We start from the raw sequence: 18,678 nt of genomic DNA, 5'->3' as shown, positions 1-18,678 counted from the left end.
CATAGTGATCAGTAAGGAGGGATGCATTCAGGGTTCAGACAGGAAGGTTACACTCGGGGCTCCGGGAGAAAGGGTATACTCAGGGTATATGTAGAGACTAGTAAGGAAGGGTGCTTTCAGGGCTCAGAAAAGAAGGGTACACTCAGGGCTCAGAAAGAAAGGCTATACTCAGGTTATACGTAGAGCTCAGTAAGGAAAGGTACATTCAGGGCTCAGACTGGAAGGGTACACTCAGAGTATACCCAGAGATCAGTAAGGAAGGGTAGATTCAGGGTTCAGACAGGAAGGTTACACTTGGGCTCTGGGAGAAAGGGTACTCTCAGGGCTCACAGAGAAAGGGTACACTCAGGGTATATGTAGAGACTAGTAAGGAAGGGTGCATTCAGGGCTCAGAAAGGAAGGGTACACTCAGGGCTGAGAAAGAAAGGGTATACTCAGGGTATACATAGAGCTCAGTAAGGAAAGGTACACTCAGGGCTCAGAATGGAAGGGTATACTCAGGGCATACATAGGGATCAGTAAGGAAGGGTACACTCAGGGCTCAGAATAGAAGGTTACACTCTTGGTATATGTAGAGATCAGTAATGGAAGGTACATTCAGGGCTCAGAGAGAAGGGTACAGTTAGGGTATACTCAGAGATCAGTAAGGAAGGGTACACTCAGGGCTCAGAATAGAAGGTTACACTCAGGGTATACATAGAGATCGGTAATGAAGGGTACATTCAGGGAACAGAGAGAAGGGTACATTCAGGGTATACTCAGAGATCAGTAAGGAGGAGTGCATTCAGGGCTCAGAGAGGAAAGGTTAACTCAGGGCTCAGACAGGAAGGGTACACTCAGGGCTCAGAATAGAAGGTTACACTCCGGGTATGCATAGAGATCGGTAATGAAGGGTACATTCAGGGCTCAGAGAGAAGGGTACACTCAGGGTATACCCAGAGATCAGTAATAAAGGGTACATTCAGGGATCAGAGAGAAGGGTACAGTCAGGGCATACTCAGAGATCAGGAAGAAGGATGCATTCATGGCTCAGAGAGAAGGGTACAGTCAGGGCATACTCAGAGATCAGTAAGGAAGAGTACATTCAGGGCTCAGACAGAAGGGTACAGTCAGGGCATACTCAGAGATCAGTAAGGAAGAGTACATTCAGGGCTCAGACAGAAGGGTACAGTCAGGGCATACTCAGAGATCAGGAAGAAGGGTGCATTCAAGGCTCAGAGAGAAGGGTACAGTCAGGGCATACTCAGAGATCAGGAAGAAGGGTGCATTTGGGGCTCAGAGAGAAGGGTATAGTCAGGGCATACTCAGAGATCAGGAAGAAGGGTGCATTCAGGGCTCAGAGAGAAGGGTACAGTCAGGGCATACTCAGAGATCAGGAAGAAGGGTGCATTCAGGGATCAGAGAGAAGGGTACAGTCAGGGCATACTCAGAGATCAGGAAGAAGGGTGCATTCGGGGCTCAGAGAGAAGAGTACACTCTGGGTATACCCAGAGACCAGTAATGAAGGGTGCATTCAGGGATCAGAGAGAAAGGAACAGTCAGGGTATACTCAGAGATCAGTATCGAAGGGTGCATTCAGGGCTCAGAGAGGAAGGGTACAGTCAGGGCTCAGACAGGAAGGGGACTCTGGGGCTCTGGGAGGAAGGGTGCATTTAGGGCTCAGTTCATAATGCTACCCGCAGGAGTCCGGGTGGAAAGGCACACTTGCTACTCACAGCTTCTTGTAGTCCTCCGTGGACATCTTGTACCCCGTTGCAGTGGGCACACGCGGGAGGCTGGCACTCTTGGCCTGTACTGTGTAGCTGCAACAGAAGCAAACCAGACCCAGAATTACAGGGTGATCAGACATGCCTTCTGCATGGAGTGCAGACTCATGCATCTTTGTATATGTTTGTGTGCTTTGAGTGGCCCTTCTAACAGGGGTGTTGTACAGAGCAACAAGTGGTACAAGGGAAGCTTTACTGCATCCGACCTCTCATGATGTCATGTTAACAAAGAGCAGGAGGAAAGGGATGAGGACCTCACATGTGGAGTATATGTACCTAGGAATCAGTATTACATAGTTATACTACGCATGTGTTGCTGGGGGTTCAACGGACTGCTTAGTAGGAAGGGCACCCGGATAAAAGTCCTGTTAAGGCAGAATAAATGTGCCATGAAGGTACTCCTGAACTTTGAGGAGCTAGTTGTGCATTGATGACTGGTGAGGCTGTCCATGGGAAAGGTCTGAGCAGTTCCTTCTCAGTAAATCTTCAGAAAGCACTGGGTGCTATTGTGATTTCAGAAGGATGAGGCTAGCTGAGTCTAGCCCACGGGTACTCGTAAACATTTCCCAGGAGCCACAAAGTTTGGTCTGTGATGTGGCGAAGAGCTGCATTGATACCAGCAGGGTGGGGGTCAGGGTTTGGGGGACTGGCAGTAAGGGGGGGTGGAGGGGGAATCCAAGCATATACATCTAGTGTCTGAACTACACCAAAAACTGGATTCATCCCAGCTTCTCCTCTTAACTAAATTGTGTGATCCTAGGCTCCTTTTTCATGATCACAGATGAGGATCATGAAATACATGACTTCAGGATGTGTACTGTACTAGCACTTAAAAAAAAATACTTCTCAATGCACTAATATAATCTGATGTACTAAGGTGAAATGGTTCTGCATGTTAATGATATACACTTTTTGAATTTTCAGAAGACTTTGTCATATTTTTACACTTTTGCTGCACCATATCTTTAAAAATAAAGGTCTTTCTATATTTAGGCTGTGCAGAACACCCTAGTTACTTCATTTCTTTAACTTAAATTAACGTTTAATTAAATGCATGTCAGTTTATTTAACTTTTTAATGTTAGTGATGAGTGCATCCGGTGCTGCTGTTGCCCAGGGGGCCGCATGTAAAGGTCAAACCGGGCGCATGCGGCCCTCGGGCCTTAATTTGAGTATCACTGGTAGCCTATTCATCACCCATTCAGAGTGTGTGAGTGTGTGTATTTATTCATTCCTTTACAAAGTGGTTCTGAGTTAGTGACTCACTACTTTGCATACACATTTTCAGACACACTGAGGTCCTTCTAAGTAGTTCAGGAGAAGTGTTTCTTCGTTATTTGGTCCTGATGAAGCGCCACCTGATCCGTATGGACTCTGTTGGCGCAAAACATGTTGACCTGTTATGATGGTAGAAGAAAATTTTCTTCTCCCATCTTTGTTCTGTTGGCAGAGTGGCTGAGCATCATCTCTTTTTCACTCCCTAATATTCTTTTAACCTTGACCAAGACCTTTTGCTGATCAGTAAATTGTAGGTTATTTGGAGGGTTCTTAGCCCAATTTTTTCTCTTTTCTCTCTCCTGCCCTTTCCTGACATGTGGGTTTGAATTCATCCATTCATTCTTCAAACCAGGGTGCAGACTATCAGTAAAGCTCTCCGGCAGATTGCCCCCTTGCGGTGGGCCCGTCAGACATTGGAGTGCCAGTCTGACGAGGATCAATCCCTATGATGAAGCATGACATCCATTGGATGTGTGAGGGTATTTGCTTCTAGATATAGGAGTGCCTAGTGGAATCTATTATTCTTTGTGGAATGGTGTACTTATGTTTTGAATTATCATTATGGAGGCCGTACACTGGACCATTATTCTCACTGTCCCTTTTTTTGATTATACACCAACATTCAGGTTTACGAACAGAGCATCAAGGGAGTACAGCTGGGCAGCTCACCACAGCTCATGAATTTTAATGTTCTTTTAGGTTTTTGATTGTAACACTAATATCCCTTCAAATGAACATAGGGGCATTGTCTTCATATCAATTAATAACTGTTCTTAGTAACTAATTAAAACTTCCAACATTATTACTGAATATTTATACATGTAAGTGAGGAAACAGGCTTTGTGCGGGTTCACCCCTAATTTCCGCCCTCATTTTGACTCCTAGGCACTGGTGTGATGGCTCTGCAAATCCCCTGAGCCCTGCGAAACAGGACTCAGTGGCAGTGCTCTGACCCTTAAAAACGTACATGTTTATTGGCTTGTCCCTAATTGGTGTAACCTGACTTATTGTAAGTCCCTAGCAAACAGTACCGGGGCACCCAGGGCCTGTAAGTTAAAGTGTCCATCCTGGGCTGTAGCACTAGTTGTGCCACCGCGAGGGTGACAAGGCATGACTCACAGCTGCCACTGCTGGCTGGCAGAGCAGTTTTACACTGATAACTTGACTTTGCCATTTCAAGCCATGGCAAAGCCCAAACCTTCCTTTTCAATATCTATACGTCTTCCTACAGCAGCCTACTGAGTCCTAAAGGCCGGGGTATTATATTAAAAAGTTGGACCTGTAGTTTTGTATTTTAAGGACCTAACGGTGAAATCCACCATTGTCATCTTTGCTGTAGAAAGGCTGGTAGCCCCATTAGTGAATGCAGAGTTACAGGCTGACATCTTAGTCCTGCTAACTTCTGAATGGGACTGCTAACGTTGGTACTTCCAGGTATCAAAATAATTAGGGGGTCATTCTGACCTCGGCGGTAAAAGGCGCTTACCGCCGGTCAGAAGACCGCCATAACACCGCCGCGGCCGCGGTAAGCCGCCACGGTCATTCTGACCCACAACTGGCAAACCTCCAAAAATCCGACCTCCACTGCAGTCCGCCACATCAGCGGCCAGTGGTAAACTGGAGATGACCAAACCTCCACCGCCACGCCAACAGAAATACGCCCATGCCATTACGACCCACGAATCCACGCGGCAGTCATTCAAACGCGGTATTCCATTGGCGGTACACACCGCCGCGGTCAAAATACACACCCAGCACCAAAACACAGCCACATTGGACAATTTGAAATACACACACCTGATACACATACAAACACCACTCCCACACAATCAATACGATATAAAACACACACCCACATCACCCACAAACCCCTACAACCAAAGATCAGAGACGAAGGAGAGAGAGACACATCATACAATATAGAGCTATACACACAGAGGCACACTACACCATCACACACACCACATAGAAGCACAAAGCACCACACACCAACACACTCATCACCACATACACCACCCCACACCTCATACACACCACCCCATGGCACCCCAAAGGCACCCACGGTTTTCGGACCAAGAACTCCGGGTCATGGTGGAGGAAATTATAAGAGTTGAACCCCAGCTCTTCGGCTCACAGGTGCAGCACACAACTATAGCCAGGAAGGCGGAGCTATGGCAGCGGGTCGTGGACAGGGTCAACGCGGTGGGACAGCATCCCAGAAATCGGGACGACATCCGCAAACGCTGGAACGACCTACGGGGGAAGGTGCGCTCAATGGTCTCAAGGCACAACATCGCGGTGCAGAAGACTGGCGGCGGACCCCCACCCACCCCTCCCGAATTCACATCATGGGAGCAAGAGGTCTTGAACATCCTGCATCCTGAGGGCCTCGCTGGAGTAGCCGGAGGAATGGACTCTGGTAAGTCTAATCTCAACTACTTCATCCCCCCCACCCCACCAGCATGCCAACCCACACCCCCACCCTCGCCCCCAACCCCCCATCACACATCCTCCCTGAGAATGTCTCACCAGCACAACCCACCCAACCCTGCATGCCAACACAAACTATGGACACCCATCACCTAAGCATGACCACTGCACATACCCACCCCCCCCCCCCAACAAACCACCCTCACAACACCTCCCCCAAGGGAATGCCAGCACTGGGGGACATGGGCACCCATAAATCGCACGCAATTGCACACACAGAAACAATAACCATACTCTCTTACCCCATGCAGGACCCGAACGCCAACACACCGGTCAGGAGGGTCCAGAAATGTCCATCCCACCCCCGGAACAGGCCCCCAGTGATGACAGCAGCTCTGTCGACCTTGAACCTGATGAGCAGCCCAGACCATCGGGGACCTCTGGACAGTCGGTTCCCCTCAGGTAGCCACAGGCCACACCAGACCCAACCCCCTCTGGCAACACCAGCACAGCTCCCACCCAGCGGGCCCATGCCTCTGTCTCTAGGACAGGTCAATCAGCGATGTGTCTGCCACTACAGGGCACCCAGGGTAACCCACCACCCCAACAACAACAGGGACCTGGGGGCAGTGGTAGTGGGCACACCGTCCAGGGGACAGAGGCCGGGGGAAACCGGGCAACTCGGAGGGCTGCTGTGCGACAGGGGGGGGAGGAGAGGCCCAGGGAACCCACTCTCCAAGAGGCCCTCACCACCATCATGGGAGTCTACCACCACTCCCAAGAGACGATGGCGACGGTACTGGCCAGGTTCACGGAGATCCAGGCACAGCAGGAGGAACGCTACATGGGGTTCAGGGACGAGCTTAGGAACATCGGGACCGCAATGGGGACCATCGTCCTGGCCCTCAACCGGATCGAAGACACGTTGCGGGACCATGTGGCACCACACAGGGCCCCTGTCACTAGCCCGGACCAGGAACAGCCTACCACCTCCGCCGGCGCTAGTGGACAGGAGGCCCCCACACCACGACAGGCCACCAGAACCCCACCTCCTGCTGAAGAACAACCACCCCGCAAGAGGAGCCTGAGATAAAAAAAAACGACAGAGTAGGATGTCAAGACCCCTGCCAGCATGACATACCCCCTGAAGTCATCCCACTGTCCCACATTGCCACCCTGTCCAACCTTGAACTGCCCCTGCTCCATCCTTCCACAGGCATATGGACAATGCACCTGTGAGACTGAGAACTGGACTCTGCCATGGACATTACTCCACCCCCACCCATCACCGTTATAACATCATGTACCAATATCTAGCACTGTAAATAAATCACTTATTGCACACAAATCAGTTTGGAGTCATGCTGTATTCTTAACAAATGTATTACACATTACAGTTCAATATATGTTCTGTCAATTAGTGATGACAACATACTAATGTCAATACGCTGTAGTTCATGGGCAAACCAAGCAGAAGTCACGCACTGAGTCATACAGCACTGAGAAGGGAAGGGAAAAACAAAAATTAGTTAAAAAGAACTGGGGGGAAATACAGAAAGTAGAGATGCAGGAGGCTCTAAGTAAATGTGAAATGGCGTGGGTGATTCTTACCTGTGGGCTACTGAAAATACTGTAGTATAACAGTGTCCCTGTTGTCTGTGTTCTCCCCGTCGTCTTCCTCCTCTTCACTCTCCACAGGCTCCACGGCTTCTACAACACCACCATCTGGACCATCCTCCTGCAGGAAAGGCACCTGGCGTCGCAAAGCCAGGTTGTGCAGCATACAGCAGGCCACGATGATATGGCACACCTTCTTTGGTGAGTACATGAGGGATCCACCTGTCATATGCAGGCACCTAAACCTGGCCTTCAGGAGCCCAAAGGTTCGCTCGATCACCCTCCTAGTACGCCCATGGGCCTCATTGTACCGTTCCTCTGCCCTTGTCCTGGGATTCCTCACTGGGGTCAGTAGCCACGGCAGGTTGGGGTAACCAGAGTCACCTATTAGCCACACACGTTGCCTCTGTAGCTGTTCCATCACATAGGGGATGCTGCTATTTCGCATAACATACGCGTCATGCACTGATCCAGGGAACTTGGCATTTACATGGGAGATGTACTGGTCTCCCAAACAGACCACCTGGACATTCATCGAATGGTAATTTTTCCTGTTTCTGTACACCTGCTCATCATCATTTGGGGGTACTAAAGCCACATGGGTCCCATCAATGGCACCAATGATGTTGGGGATATGTCCAAGGGCATAGAAATCAGCCTTCACTGTGGGCAAATCACCCTCCACTGGGAAAATGATGTAGCTCCGCATGAGTTTCATCAGGGCAGACAACACTCTGGACAAAATTTTGGAAAACATAGGCTGAGACATTCCAGATGACATGGCCACTGTTGTCTGGAATGAGCCACTTGCAAAAAAATGGAGTACTGACAGAACCTGCACTAGAGGGGGAATTCCTGTGGGTTGGCGGATGGGGGACATCAGGGCTGGCTCCAGCTGGGCACACAGTTCATGTATAGTGGCTCGGTCAAGTCGGTATCGGAGTATAATATGGCGTTCTTCCATTGTCGACAGGTCCACCAGCGGCCGGTACACGCGAGGATTCCTCCTTCTCATCGCAAGTCCCAGCGGACGGTGCCTAGGAAGGAGAATACGGAGCACAGAGTCAATCAACTCACAGGTACGTTCACCACAGCTTGCACAGTACACAATAATGTATGGATTGGTATGCTTGTATGTGTGGCAATGCAAGGCCGAGGCCTGTGTGACGCAGTTGAAATTAAGCCATGTGGGCCCTTGAAATGGCGGCTGCCTGACCTGTGAAGTGGGACAATGGGATGTGAGGTCACTGCGCTGGCGTGGCACACCGTGGCGGTAGGCGGCCGAAGACCGCTGTGCGAAGACGCATTGGTTAACATTGATCCATATGGCTTCCATGAGCCAATGGCGATGTGCGCCGGCGGTCGCGGTACGCACCGCCGCGGTACGCACCACCGCGGACGTGACCGCCATTTTCTATCTGCTTAATCACTCGAGACCTGATCATCCACAGGAGAGGACCTATACTGCAAGTGCTGCTGTGAACTCGGTCTGGAAGTGACAATGGCTGCTGCGACTGGGAAAGGGCCCCTGCCTTCACGTCTGAAGAGTTGGAGAAACTCGTGGACGGGGTCCTCCCCCAGTATGCGCTACTCTACGGTCCTCCAGACCAACAGGTGAGTACACTGAGTGCACATTGAATGGGTTATGCCTGTGTGGAGTGGGGTGGATGTAAGTTGGTGGGGTGGGGAGGGGAGGAAATGAGGAGTGCAACGCACGACAGATGAGAGAATGGGCCACATGGCAAGGTTGGGGAGGGGGGAGCATTCACATCTAACATGCAGAAAAATAACGTTTCTTCTTTCCCACCCTGTACATGTCAAACAGGTCAGCGCCCATCAGAAAATCGATATTTGGCGTGCCCTCGCCAAGGAAGTCCGGGCCCTGGGGGTCTACACCAGACGGGGCACCCACTGCCGCAAGAGGTGGGAGGACATCCGCCGCGGAACCAGAAAGACCGCCGAGTCACTGCTGGGATGGCCTCCCGACCTAGGAGGGGTGCCAGTCGTACCCTGACCCCCCTGATGTCCCGGATCCTGGCGGTGGCCTACCCTGATTTGGATGGGCGCTTGAGGACATCACAGCAGACACCAGGGGGTGAGTATCTGCACATTCTGCTATGTTTACGCGCAGTTGAGGCGTCTGGGTGGGGGAGGAGGGCTGTGGGTGACAGTAGGCCAGGGCACTTTCTGTAGTGTAGTCCCCTCCCTTAGACATGGCCCTGTGCCCCCGCCCCCCACCTCTGTAGGGTGCCAAGTACAGCTATCCATGGTCCTACTTCACACATGTGCGCGTTTGTTGTCCCTAGACCTGTTGGCCTAGTCAGAAGTACTGAGTAGTGTACCCCGATTGCGCAGCTTAGTGCATGAGGCACCTGTGTCTGTCCTCTCCGCCAACGGTGTTGACAAGGCATGCACTCAACCTGTTTTTATTTCTCCCCCCACCCTTTTTCTTCAAAATCTTGTACATGTGTGCATTAGCATCATCAGGCGGAGGAGATTTGGCATCGGAGCATGAGGGAGCTGCAAGTCACAAGGCCCCGGTGGGCACTGGAACAGACACCGAGGGCACCAGTGATCCGGAGGGCGAGGGGAGCACCACAACGGGGACCGGTGAAGACAACAGCGACACGGACACGTCCTCGGTTGGGAGCTCCCTAGCGGTGGCGGCAACATCCGGGCCCCCCGCCTCTACAGGTACAGCCGCCACCCAGCGCACCAGCACCGCCCTCCCAGCAGCCCCTCAGCCTACGCTCCGTGCCCGCTCGCCCAGGAAGGCGGGCGTCTCCTTCGGCCCAGGCACCTCAGCCCCTGCCCCTGTTACCCCTGCTGCCCTCAGTGAGGAGATCATTGACCTCATTCAGACGCTCATTGTTGGGCAGACTACCCTTTTGAATGCCATCCAGGGGGTGGAAAGGGAGGTGCATTGGAGCAATGCCTACCTGGAGGGCATTCATTCGGGTCAGGCTGCCCATCAACGATCGTTCAATTATCTGGCCTCAGCACTGACGGCAGCCATTGTCCCTGTCTCCAGTCTCCCTCTTCTAACTGCCTCCACCCTTTCTCTGTCTCCTGTTCCTCAGCCTATCCCATCCACACCATCAGACCAGCCTGCACACACCTCAACACCCAAGAGCAGCTCATCCAGACACAAGCACCACAGATCCCACAAACACTCACCCAAGCAACACCCAGATGCAGACATTCCTCTGTGTCCCCCTCCTCCTCGTCTCCCTCCTCCCTCCCTGTGACGTCTACACTCACACCTGCATGCACACCACCATCAGCCAGTGCTTCCATCACCACCACACCCTCCACTACAGTCCGCACACCTGCAGTCACCACCCCCACTGCCATTTACACATCCCCTGTGTCCTCTCCCACTGTGTCTGTCACCCCCTCTTCCAAGACACATAAATGCAGGCAGACACCCAAACAACAGCCAACCACCTCACGACAGCCTACGTCTCAGTCACCTGCACCCAAGGACAGCACACCTGACTCTCCTACAACCACATCCTCTTCCTCCACTTCCATCACCACTACTCCTACCCTTTACCTTGGTCCTAAGAAATATTACCTCTCTAATCTTAACCTCTTTCCCTCCCCTGACCCACCCCCTCCATCTGCTAAGAGTCCCAAGAGCACCTCAGCCACCACCAGCCCAGCTTCAAAGGTGAAAGTGGTGCATGGGTTATGGAGTCCACCCTTTGGCGGCAGTGACACTTCAGTCAGCAGCAAGGGGACAGCCAGCCCCCCCCAGGCAAGAGGACCCGGAAACTGAAGGGCCGCCGTGAGAGGACTGACACGGCTGCCCCCAAGGAGCTAGCTACAGCCACTTCACCTGCCACAACAGCCAGGGGAGGCAAGGGCCCGAGAGCCCCATCTAAGGAGCGAAAGGGCAGCAGGGCGGAGAGGTCAGCCAGCAGGAGCGCGGAGCAGGAGGGCCCCACAAGCCCCATCCCGGCTGCAAGGGACGACACCAAAGGGCCCAGGACTCCGTCCCCGAAGGGGCCTGACACTGCACGTTCGGAGGGCGAGTGAGCAGGGTGTCCAGGCCAGGTCTGACTCCCTAGACTTACTGGAAGAGCACCGCTGAACTGGGCCCCGCGGTGAAGACAGGCACCGCTGAACAGGGCCCCGCGGTGAAAACAGGCACCGCTGAACAGGGCCCCGCCGTGAAGACAGGCACCGCTGAACAGGGCCCCGCCGTGCAGAAGAGCACCGCTGAACTGGGCCCCGCCGTGAAGACAGGCACCGCTGAACAGGGCCCCGCCGTGCAGAAGAGCACCGCTGAACTGGGCCCCGCCGTGAAGACAGGCACTGCTGAACAGGGCCCCGCAGTGAAGACAGGCACCGCTGAACAGGGCCCCGCCGTGCAGAAGAGCACCGCTGAACAGGGCCCCGCCGTGAAGACAGGCACCGCTGACCAGGGCCCCGCCGTGCAGAAGAGCACCGCTGAACTGGGCCCCGCGGTGAAGACAGGCACCGCTGAACAGGGCCCCGCCGTGAAGACAGGCACCGCTGAACTGGGCCCCGCCGTGCAGAAGAGCACCGCTGAACTGGGCCCCGCCGTGAAGACAGGCACCGCTGAACAGGGCCCCGCCGTGAAGACAGGCACCGTTGAACAGGGCCCCGCCATGCAGAAGAGCACCGCTGAACAGGGCCCCGCCGTGCAGAAGAGCACTGCTGAACTGGGCCCCGCCGTGAAGACAGGCACCGCTGAAAAGGGCCCCGCCGTGCAGAAGAGCACCGCTGAACAGGGCCCCGCCGTGAAGACAGGCACCGCTGAACTGGGCCCCGCCGTGCAGAAGAGCACCGCTGAACAGGGCCCCGCCGTGAAGAAGAGCACCGCTGAACAGGGCCCTTCATCTCAAGCACCGCTCCGCTGGGCCCTTCATCTCAAGCACCGCTCCGCTGGGCACCGCCGTCTCTGCACCGCTCCGCTGGGCCCTTCCTCTCAAGCACCGCTCCGCTGGGCCCTTCCTCTCAAGCACCGCTCCGCTGGGCCCTTCCTCTCAAGCACCGCTGAACAGGGCCCTTCATCTCAAGCACCGCTCCGCTGGGCCCTTCATCTCAAGCACCGCTCCGCTGGGCCCTTCATCTCAAGCACCGCTCCGCTGGGCACCGCCGTCTCTGCACCGCTCCGCTGGGCCCTTCCTCTCAAGCACCGCTCTGCTGGGCCCTTCCTCTCAAGCACCGCTCCGCTGGGCCCTTCCTCTCAAGCACCGCTCCGCTGGGCACCGCCGTCTCTGCACCGCTCCACTGGGCCCTTCCTCTCAAGCACCGCTCCGCTGGGCCCTTCCTCTCAAGCACCGCTCCGCTGGGCCCTTACTCTCAAGCACTGTTCACGGTTCACTGTGCCCACCATGCATCCTCCTTGTCCAGTGGAGAAATTTATCAACCAGATGGACTGTGGCTTTGCACTCCCCAGGATGGTCCAGTGGGCAAGCCACCCACTGTAGAGACTTTGAGAGACTGTGGCTTTGCACTCCCCAGGATGGTCCAGTGGGCAACCCACCCACTGTAGAGACTTTGAGAGACTGTGGCTTTGCACTCCCCAGGATGGTCCAGTGGGCAAGCCACCCACTGTAGAGACTTTGAGAGACTGTGGCATTGCACTCCCCAGGATGGTCCAGTGGGCAACCCACCCACTGTAGAGACTTTGAGAGACTGTGGCTTTGCACTCCCCATGATGGTCCAGTGGGCAACCCACCCACTGTAGAGACTTTGAGAGACTGTGGCTTTGCACTCCCCAGGATGGTCCAGTGGGCAAGCCACCCACTGTAGAGACTTTGAGAGACTGTGGCTTTGCACTCCCCAGGATGGTCCAGTGGGCAAGCCACCCACTGTAGAGACTTGAGAGACTGTGGCTTTGCACTCCCCAGGATGGTACAGTGGGCATGGTGGGCCCTTCGTGGATCTGGCGTCGTGGACTCATGTGGCTGTGGTGCCCCCCCCTTCCCTTCCCCCTGAGGTGCCTGTAGTTTTGTCACCAGATGCCCCTGCAGTGTTCTCTCCGAAGGACTCAGGTCTCCTGTGTGGGCTTTGCCCTTGTGTCGCTACACTTTGGCCCACGGACATATCAAAATTCGTAAGATGTGCAGGACTAATTGCTTCGGTTATCCACTGCTGTGTATATAGTTTTTTAAAATGTAAATATTTTTGATAGTTGAACAATACTTATCAGAGGCTATTTTGTACATAAATTTGTATTCCCAATTTGATTATGTAATTGCATTTTTTACGGGGGTTTGGGTGGTGTCACTGTGACTTGTTGCTCTGCATTGGTGTGTACATATTGGGGGGGGGTGGGGGTCGCATATGTGTGTGCCCGTAACCTTTCCTCCTCCCCCCTCCCGTGTGTCGTAGGTGCAGTACTCACCGTTGACGTCTGCGCCGGAGTTCGTACTCGTGGTAGATGAGCAGGTAGACGAGAGCAGGTAGGATGTTCAATTCGGGTTCCATGCTGTCCTCCGTCCTCGTGGAGTGCGTAGAGGTGAGCGTTTTCCCGTTCGTAGTCTGTTTCCGCCGTGTTTTTATCGGCGGGACTCCCGCCCCGGAAAAGGTGGCGGATTGGTGGGTTGTGATAGGGTGGGCGGTACATTGTCTCCCGCCTGGCTGTTGGCGGTGACCGCCGCGCTGTTTGTTTGTACCGCCGTGGCGGTCGGAGTGTTAAAGTGGCGGGCTGTGTTGGCGGTTCCCGCCAGGGTCTGAATTCCATTTTTTTTACCGCCAGCCTGTTGGCGGGTTGGCCGCCGCTTTATCACCGACCGCCAGGGTTAGAATCACCCCCTTAGTGTATTAATGGTTAAATCAAATTTCATGTCACTGGTGGGCAAAGTGGAACTTTAGTAAATTGCCACTCTGTTGCCCAAGGTTTCCAGTGCCCGTTTACGGTTGAACACAAACGTCTGTCCTCGATACAGCTTTCTGGCGTCCTGAGGAGAAATCTACAAAGGGTCTGCTGGGGGAGATGTTATCTCCTGGCAGGAAAAGCCACACCAGGGTTGTGAGGGGAAGCTGGCAAGCGCCCACGAGAAAGACTGCTCCTCTGTAGGTAGACAGGAAGGTATGAGGGACAGTAAGGGGAAAATTCTGGTGGGACCGGATTTCCCGTGGACGTGCAGCCCAAAAGGTAGCCACACCTCTATGGTGGGCTACCAAGCTCCATGCTCCAAGAGAGGGGTTCAGCCTCTTGGAAGTGGGAAGAATAGAGCACTTTAGGATAGCTAGATGCCACACTTCACAGGAAGTTGTTATCAGGTGGGAGGAATCCAAGGAGGCCATTGGCTAGTGACTACAACCTCTCCTAAGGGCATTTTCTGGTCATAAAAGAGACACGAGACACACAAAAGGTGATGGGAGGATGTTTGCAATAAATCTAACCACTGTCAATTGCTTGAGGTAGAATTCCAACCCATCGTTTTTTTGCTCACCATGCCACCTCAGTTTGGACCCAGTCATATGCAAATCAGTCTTGACCCGGCTCCTCATGGGACCAACCAGAACTGCCAAGCCAGCTCCTACCTGAATCGGATCACAAGCAACCCAGGAACGGTTTCATCCTAGTTATGGGCTCATCAGCTGGGTACAGCTTGGCTCCAGTGACACAGTGAGCATGTTCCGTTGTGCCTGGAGACCAGTAGTTCAGAGGTGACTGGACTTTTGCTGGACCAAGGAGGACTTTGAGGGACATTGATCCCTGTGGCTGAAGTTGCTCAATCAGGTCCGCAGACCGAGGAGCAGCCTCAGGAAGTTCCCAGTTGAGAGGACAGCATCATCAGCATCCTTCAGCATCTCCAGTATCTTGGGTCCTTTACATCAGGACCTCTTCATAGACATAATTGGCAAGTTGTCATTAATGCTGAACCTGGACTGGGGACTGCTTCTTCTTGGGTCTTTGTTAGTCCCCCTGACCTGCTCCCTTCCAGAGATGTCACCCAAAGTGAATGTAAGTGACCGCATCTAACGTTGACAAACGTTTTCTTGAAAAAGTTTCTGAGTGGCAAATTTGTTGAATTTGTCAATGCTTGTTCACAGTGATGTGAAAAATTGTGATTTACTGTTACTTCAAGTAATTCTATCTCCAGAACCCTCCGGTGGATCTTTTTCATTTTAGTGCCTATAAGTACGTAAAAATACAGTCTATTGCTACAAATTGAATCAGATTTTTCGAGAATTGTTCTTATTGTTGTCCAATTGTTTTGGTGCTGTTAAAATGCTTCACACGTTTTCCTTTGTTTAGCCTGACTGTTCAAAGCCACAGCTACCGAGGGTTGATCTAAGGTTTGACAAACGAGCCTGTTACTCACAGTGCACATATGTACACACACACACATGCACACACCCTCTTAGTAACTCAACCATCAGGCACAGAGAAATGCGCATCCTGATCAATGTGCATGAATATATGAACCAGCATTGACTGAGTCCATAGAGACGGGCATATCACATGTGCCCCCCAGGAGTGTGGCCAAGGGACGGCGGCAACAGCAGCTGGTTCTTTGGCCAACTGCAAAAAAGTGTCTCTACAGGCCGCTCAGTTTACCAACACACCTTTGCTCACGAATGGCTTGAGTTAGTGAAATTTGAAATGTGTGCTCACTCTTTGCTCTCAGTGGTGGCTCAGACTACACAACATCAGTGCAAAGGCATCATGCGGGCACAGTACTAGCTGAGGTAGAGTCAAAACGTCACAGGTCTGAAAACCTGGTGCTCTCTGGATGTGTTCCTGAGATCAGGCCACAGCCCCCTTCTTGCTGTCAGAGTTGTCCTCCTGCCCAGAGGATCTCCCACCACTATCCTGAGAGGAAGTCCATTATTCTCTGTCGAGTCTACTCTGAGAAGAACTAGTATTTTTGACTCCCCACATGAATGCCTTCCAAAACCACGGTATAAAATGAGAGCTGTCCTGGCAATGGAGACCCACAGAGTCCATGCTCACCTTAACTAAATGTATGGTCAAGTCTCAAGAACACGTTGTACAGTCCCATGCACCTGTAGCCAAGAGCATCACCCACAGGCAATCTGCATGGCCAGAGCCCAACTGCCCCAGTGACAGACACTCCCAATCATGTGATGAAGACCCACTTAATAACCAACACTGACTTGCTTCAGCCCATAATTTGTTCTGCGGTTCACACCAAGATGTCTGCTCCATGTTACGTCACTGCTACTTCCACTCACTTTTGAACACCATTGTACGACGTGGGCCGCAGATGGACTGGAGGTGCCTCGATTGGTCGTCCCCTGTGGAATGAGAAGATACATTATAGGCAATGCATTCTAAACCAAGAGCACCTGCGAGATGTTGACACTGGTTTAAATCCGCCATAGACTTCTCCTGCCAATCGCTTCACCATCGGTGGCCAGTGGGTGGGATGAGAGTGGCCACTGAGACCAAACCCAAGGAAACACACAGCACCAGCTGTCACCCTACAAATGTTCTCTTTCCTATCGGACATTTGTCAGGTTTCATTTCTTTACCTTCTGTATGTCCACTCCTTCCTCATGTCACATACATCAGATGCATCTCCCTTCTCATCCACAGCCTTTCTTCCCCATTGTGCATGTCCTTGAGCACAGAAGCACCCACAGGCACACAACTGCTTGGACAAACACAGTAGCAAGCTCTCCATCTCATCACAGCACTCTCACATGAGGTCCTTCTCACCCTCACCTCATACCTAGTTGCTTGAACACCATAACACCACAGCAGAACTTTAAAGTTAGAGCATCCTGGTCACGCTAACACCTAAATCTTCATTTCCAAAGTTTCTGACAAGTGCAGTAGAGAGATGCCTCACCTAATGATGTATCCCGTGGACAGTCTGGAACCTGGAGCTCTGCACAGGGAAGAGAGATGAACAGACAATATCAAGGTCTTCAGAATCTCTTCAGTACATGGCCCGCTCCTGGGGGGCTCTGCAAGTCATCAATGGTAAGGAACATTGCCACCTCACCAGCGGCCATTGCCATGGGACAAAAACTGTGGATTCGTGACCCCGCAAGTAGAGTAAGGGGAGGGAGTTTACTCTCTACCGTCCTTTTTTATGGGGAGAATTCTACAGTGCATAATTTAAGTGTGGGATGCAAGAGAAGACCATTCTTTCTGGTTTTTGTTTCAATGTGGGAAGGGAAGGTAGAATGTACTCTATGGTTTTAGTGTGGTTTAATGAAAGGAAGGTAAAGCGCACTCTATGGGTCTAGTGTGCTTCAATGAAGGGAAGGTAGAGAGTACTCTATGGTTCTAGCGTGCTTTAATGAAGGGAAGGTAGAATGTACGCTATAGCTCTAGCATGGTTTAATGAAGGGAAGGTAGAGCGTACTCGATGGTTCTAGCGTGCTTTAATGAAGGGAAGGTAGAATGTACTCTATGGTTCTAGCATGGTTTAATGAAGGGAAGGTAGACCGTACTCTATGGTTCTAGCGTGCTTTAATGAAGGAAAGCTAGAGCGTACTCTATGGTTCTAAAGTGTTTTAATGAAGAGAAGGTAGAGAGTACTCTATGGTTCTAGAGTGCTTTAATGAAGGGAAGGTAGAGCATACTCTATGGTACTAGCGGGCTTAAATGAAAGGAAGGTAGATCGTACTCTATGGTTCTAGCGTGCTTTAAAGAAGAGTCAGAAGAGAGTTCTCTATGGTTCTAGTATAGTTCAACAAAAGGAAGGAACAGCATACTCTATGGTTCTAGCGTGCATCTACAATGGGAAGGGAAGGAAGGGCACCCTCTATGGTCCTAGCTTGCTTAAATAATGGGAAGAAAGACAGTTCTCTATGGTTCTGGCAGCTTCAACGAGTGGAAAGAAACAAGTTCTCTATGGGTCTAGCAGGTTTCAACAATGGGAAAGGAGAGCGTATCCTGTGATTCTAGTGTGCTTCAACAATGGGAAAGGAAAGCGTACCCTGTGGTTCTAGTGTGCATCCACAAAGGAGAGCGTACCCTGTGGTTCTAGCGTTCTTCAACAAATGGATTGGAAAGCATACTGTGTGGTTCTAGCATGCATCCATGATAGGAATGAAAGTGCACTGTGGTCCTAGCGTGCATCCACAATGGGAAGGGTGAGTGTACTCTGTGGTTTTAGCGTGCATCCACAGTAGGAAGGGAAAGTGCACTGTGGTTCTATCGTGCACCCACAATGGGAAGGGAAAGTGTAATGTGATCCTAGCGTGCATCCACAATGGGAAGGGAGAGCCCACTCTGTGGTTCTAGCATGCACCCACAATGGGAAGGGAAAGTGTAATGTGATCCTAGCGTGCATCTACAATGGGAAGGGAAAGTGTAATGTGATCCTAGCGTGCATCTACAATGGGAAGGGAAGGAAGAGCACCCCCTGTGGTCCTAGCTTGCTTAAATAAAGGGAAGAGAGAGAGTTCTCTCTGGTTCTGGCGTGCTTCAATAAGTGGAAGGAAACATGTTATCTATGGGTCTAGCATGTTTCAACAATGGGAAAGGAGAGTGTACCCTCTGGTTCTAGCATGCATCCACAGTGGGAAGGGAGAGTGTACTGTGGTTCTAGTGTGCTTCAACAATGGGAAGGGAGAGTGTACTGTGGTTCTAGTGTGCTTCAACAATGGGAAGGGAGAGT

General features: G+C 52.1%; 1 protein-coding gene across 6 annotated transcripts in view; it reads right to left on the bottom strand.

The window, feature by feature from the left end:
• The window catches only part of LOC138262254 (uncharacterized), a 265,547-nt gene that overhangs the window by 137,724 nt on the left and 109,145 nt on the right, over positions 1-18,678 (bottom strand). For all 6 annotated transcript variants that reach the window (XM_069212117.1, XM_069212120.1, XM_069212122.1 and 3 more), the window contains exons 7-9: positions 16,897-16,935; positions 16,277-16,339; positions 1,716-1,802 (exon numbers count right to left, since the gene is read on the bottom strand). In XM_069212117.1, coding sequence (XP_069068218.1) covers positions 1,716-1,802; positions 16,277-16,339; positions 16,897-16,935 — 189 coding nt within the window. The remainder of the gene's footprint in view (positions 1-1,715; positions 1,803-16,276; positions 16,340-16,896; positions 16,936-18,678) is intronic.

The sequence above is a fragment of the Pleurodeles waltl genome, chromosome 10, assembly GCF_031143425.1.
Source record: "Pleurodeles waltl isolate 20211129_DDA chromosome 10, aPleWal1.hap1.20221129, whole genome shotgun sequence".
Lineage (NCBI taxonomy): Eukaryota > Metazoa > Chordata > Amphibia > Caudata > Salamandridae > Pleurodeles > Pleurodeles waltl.
Note: the sequence above shows the minus strand (reverse complement) of the source record. Positions and strands in the feature narration are given on the sequence as shown.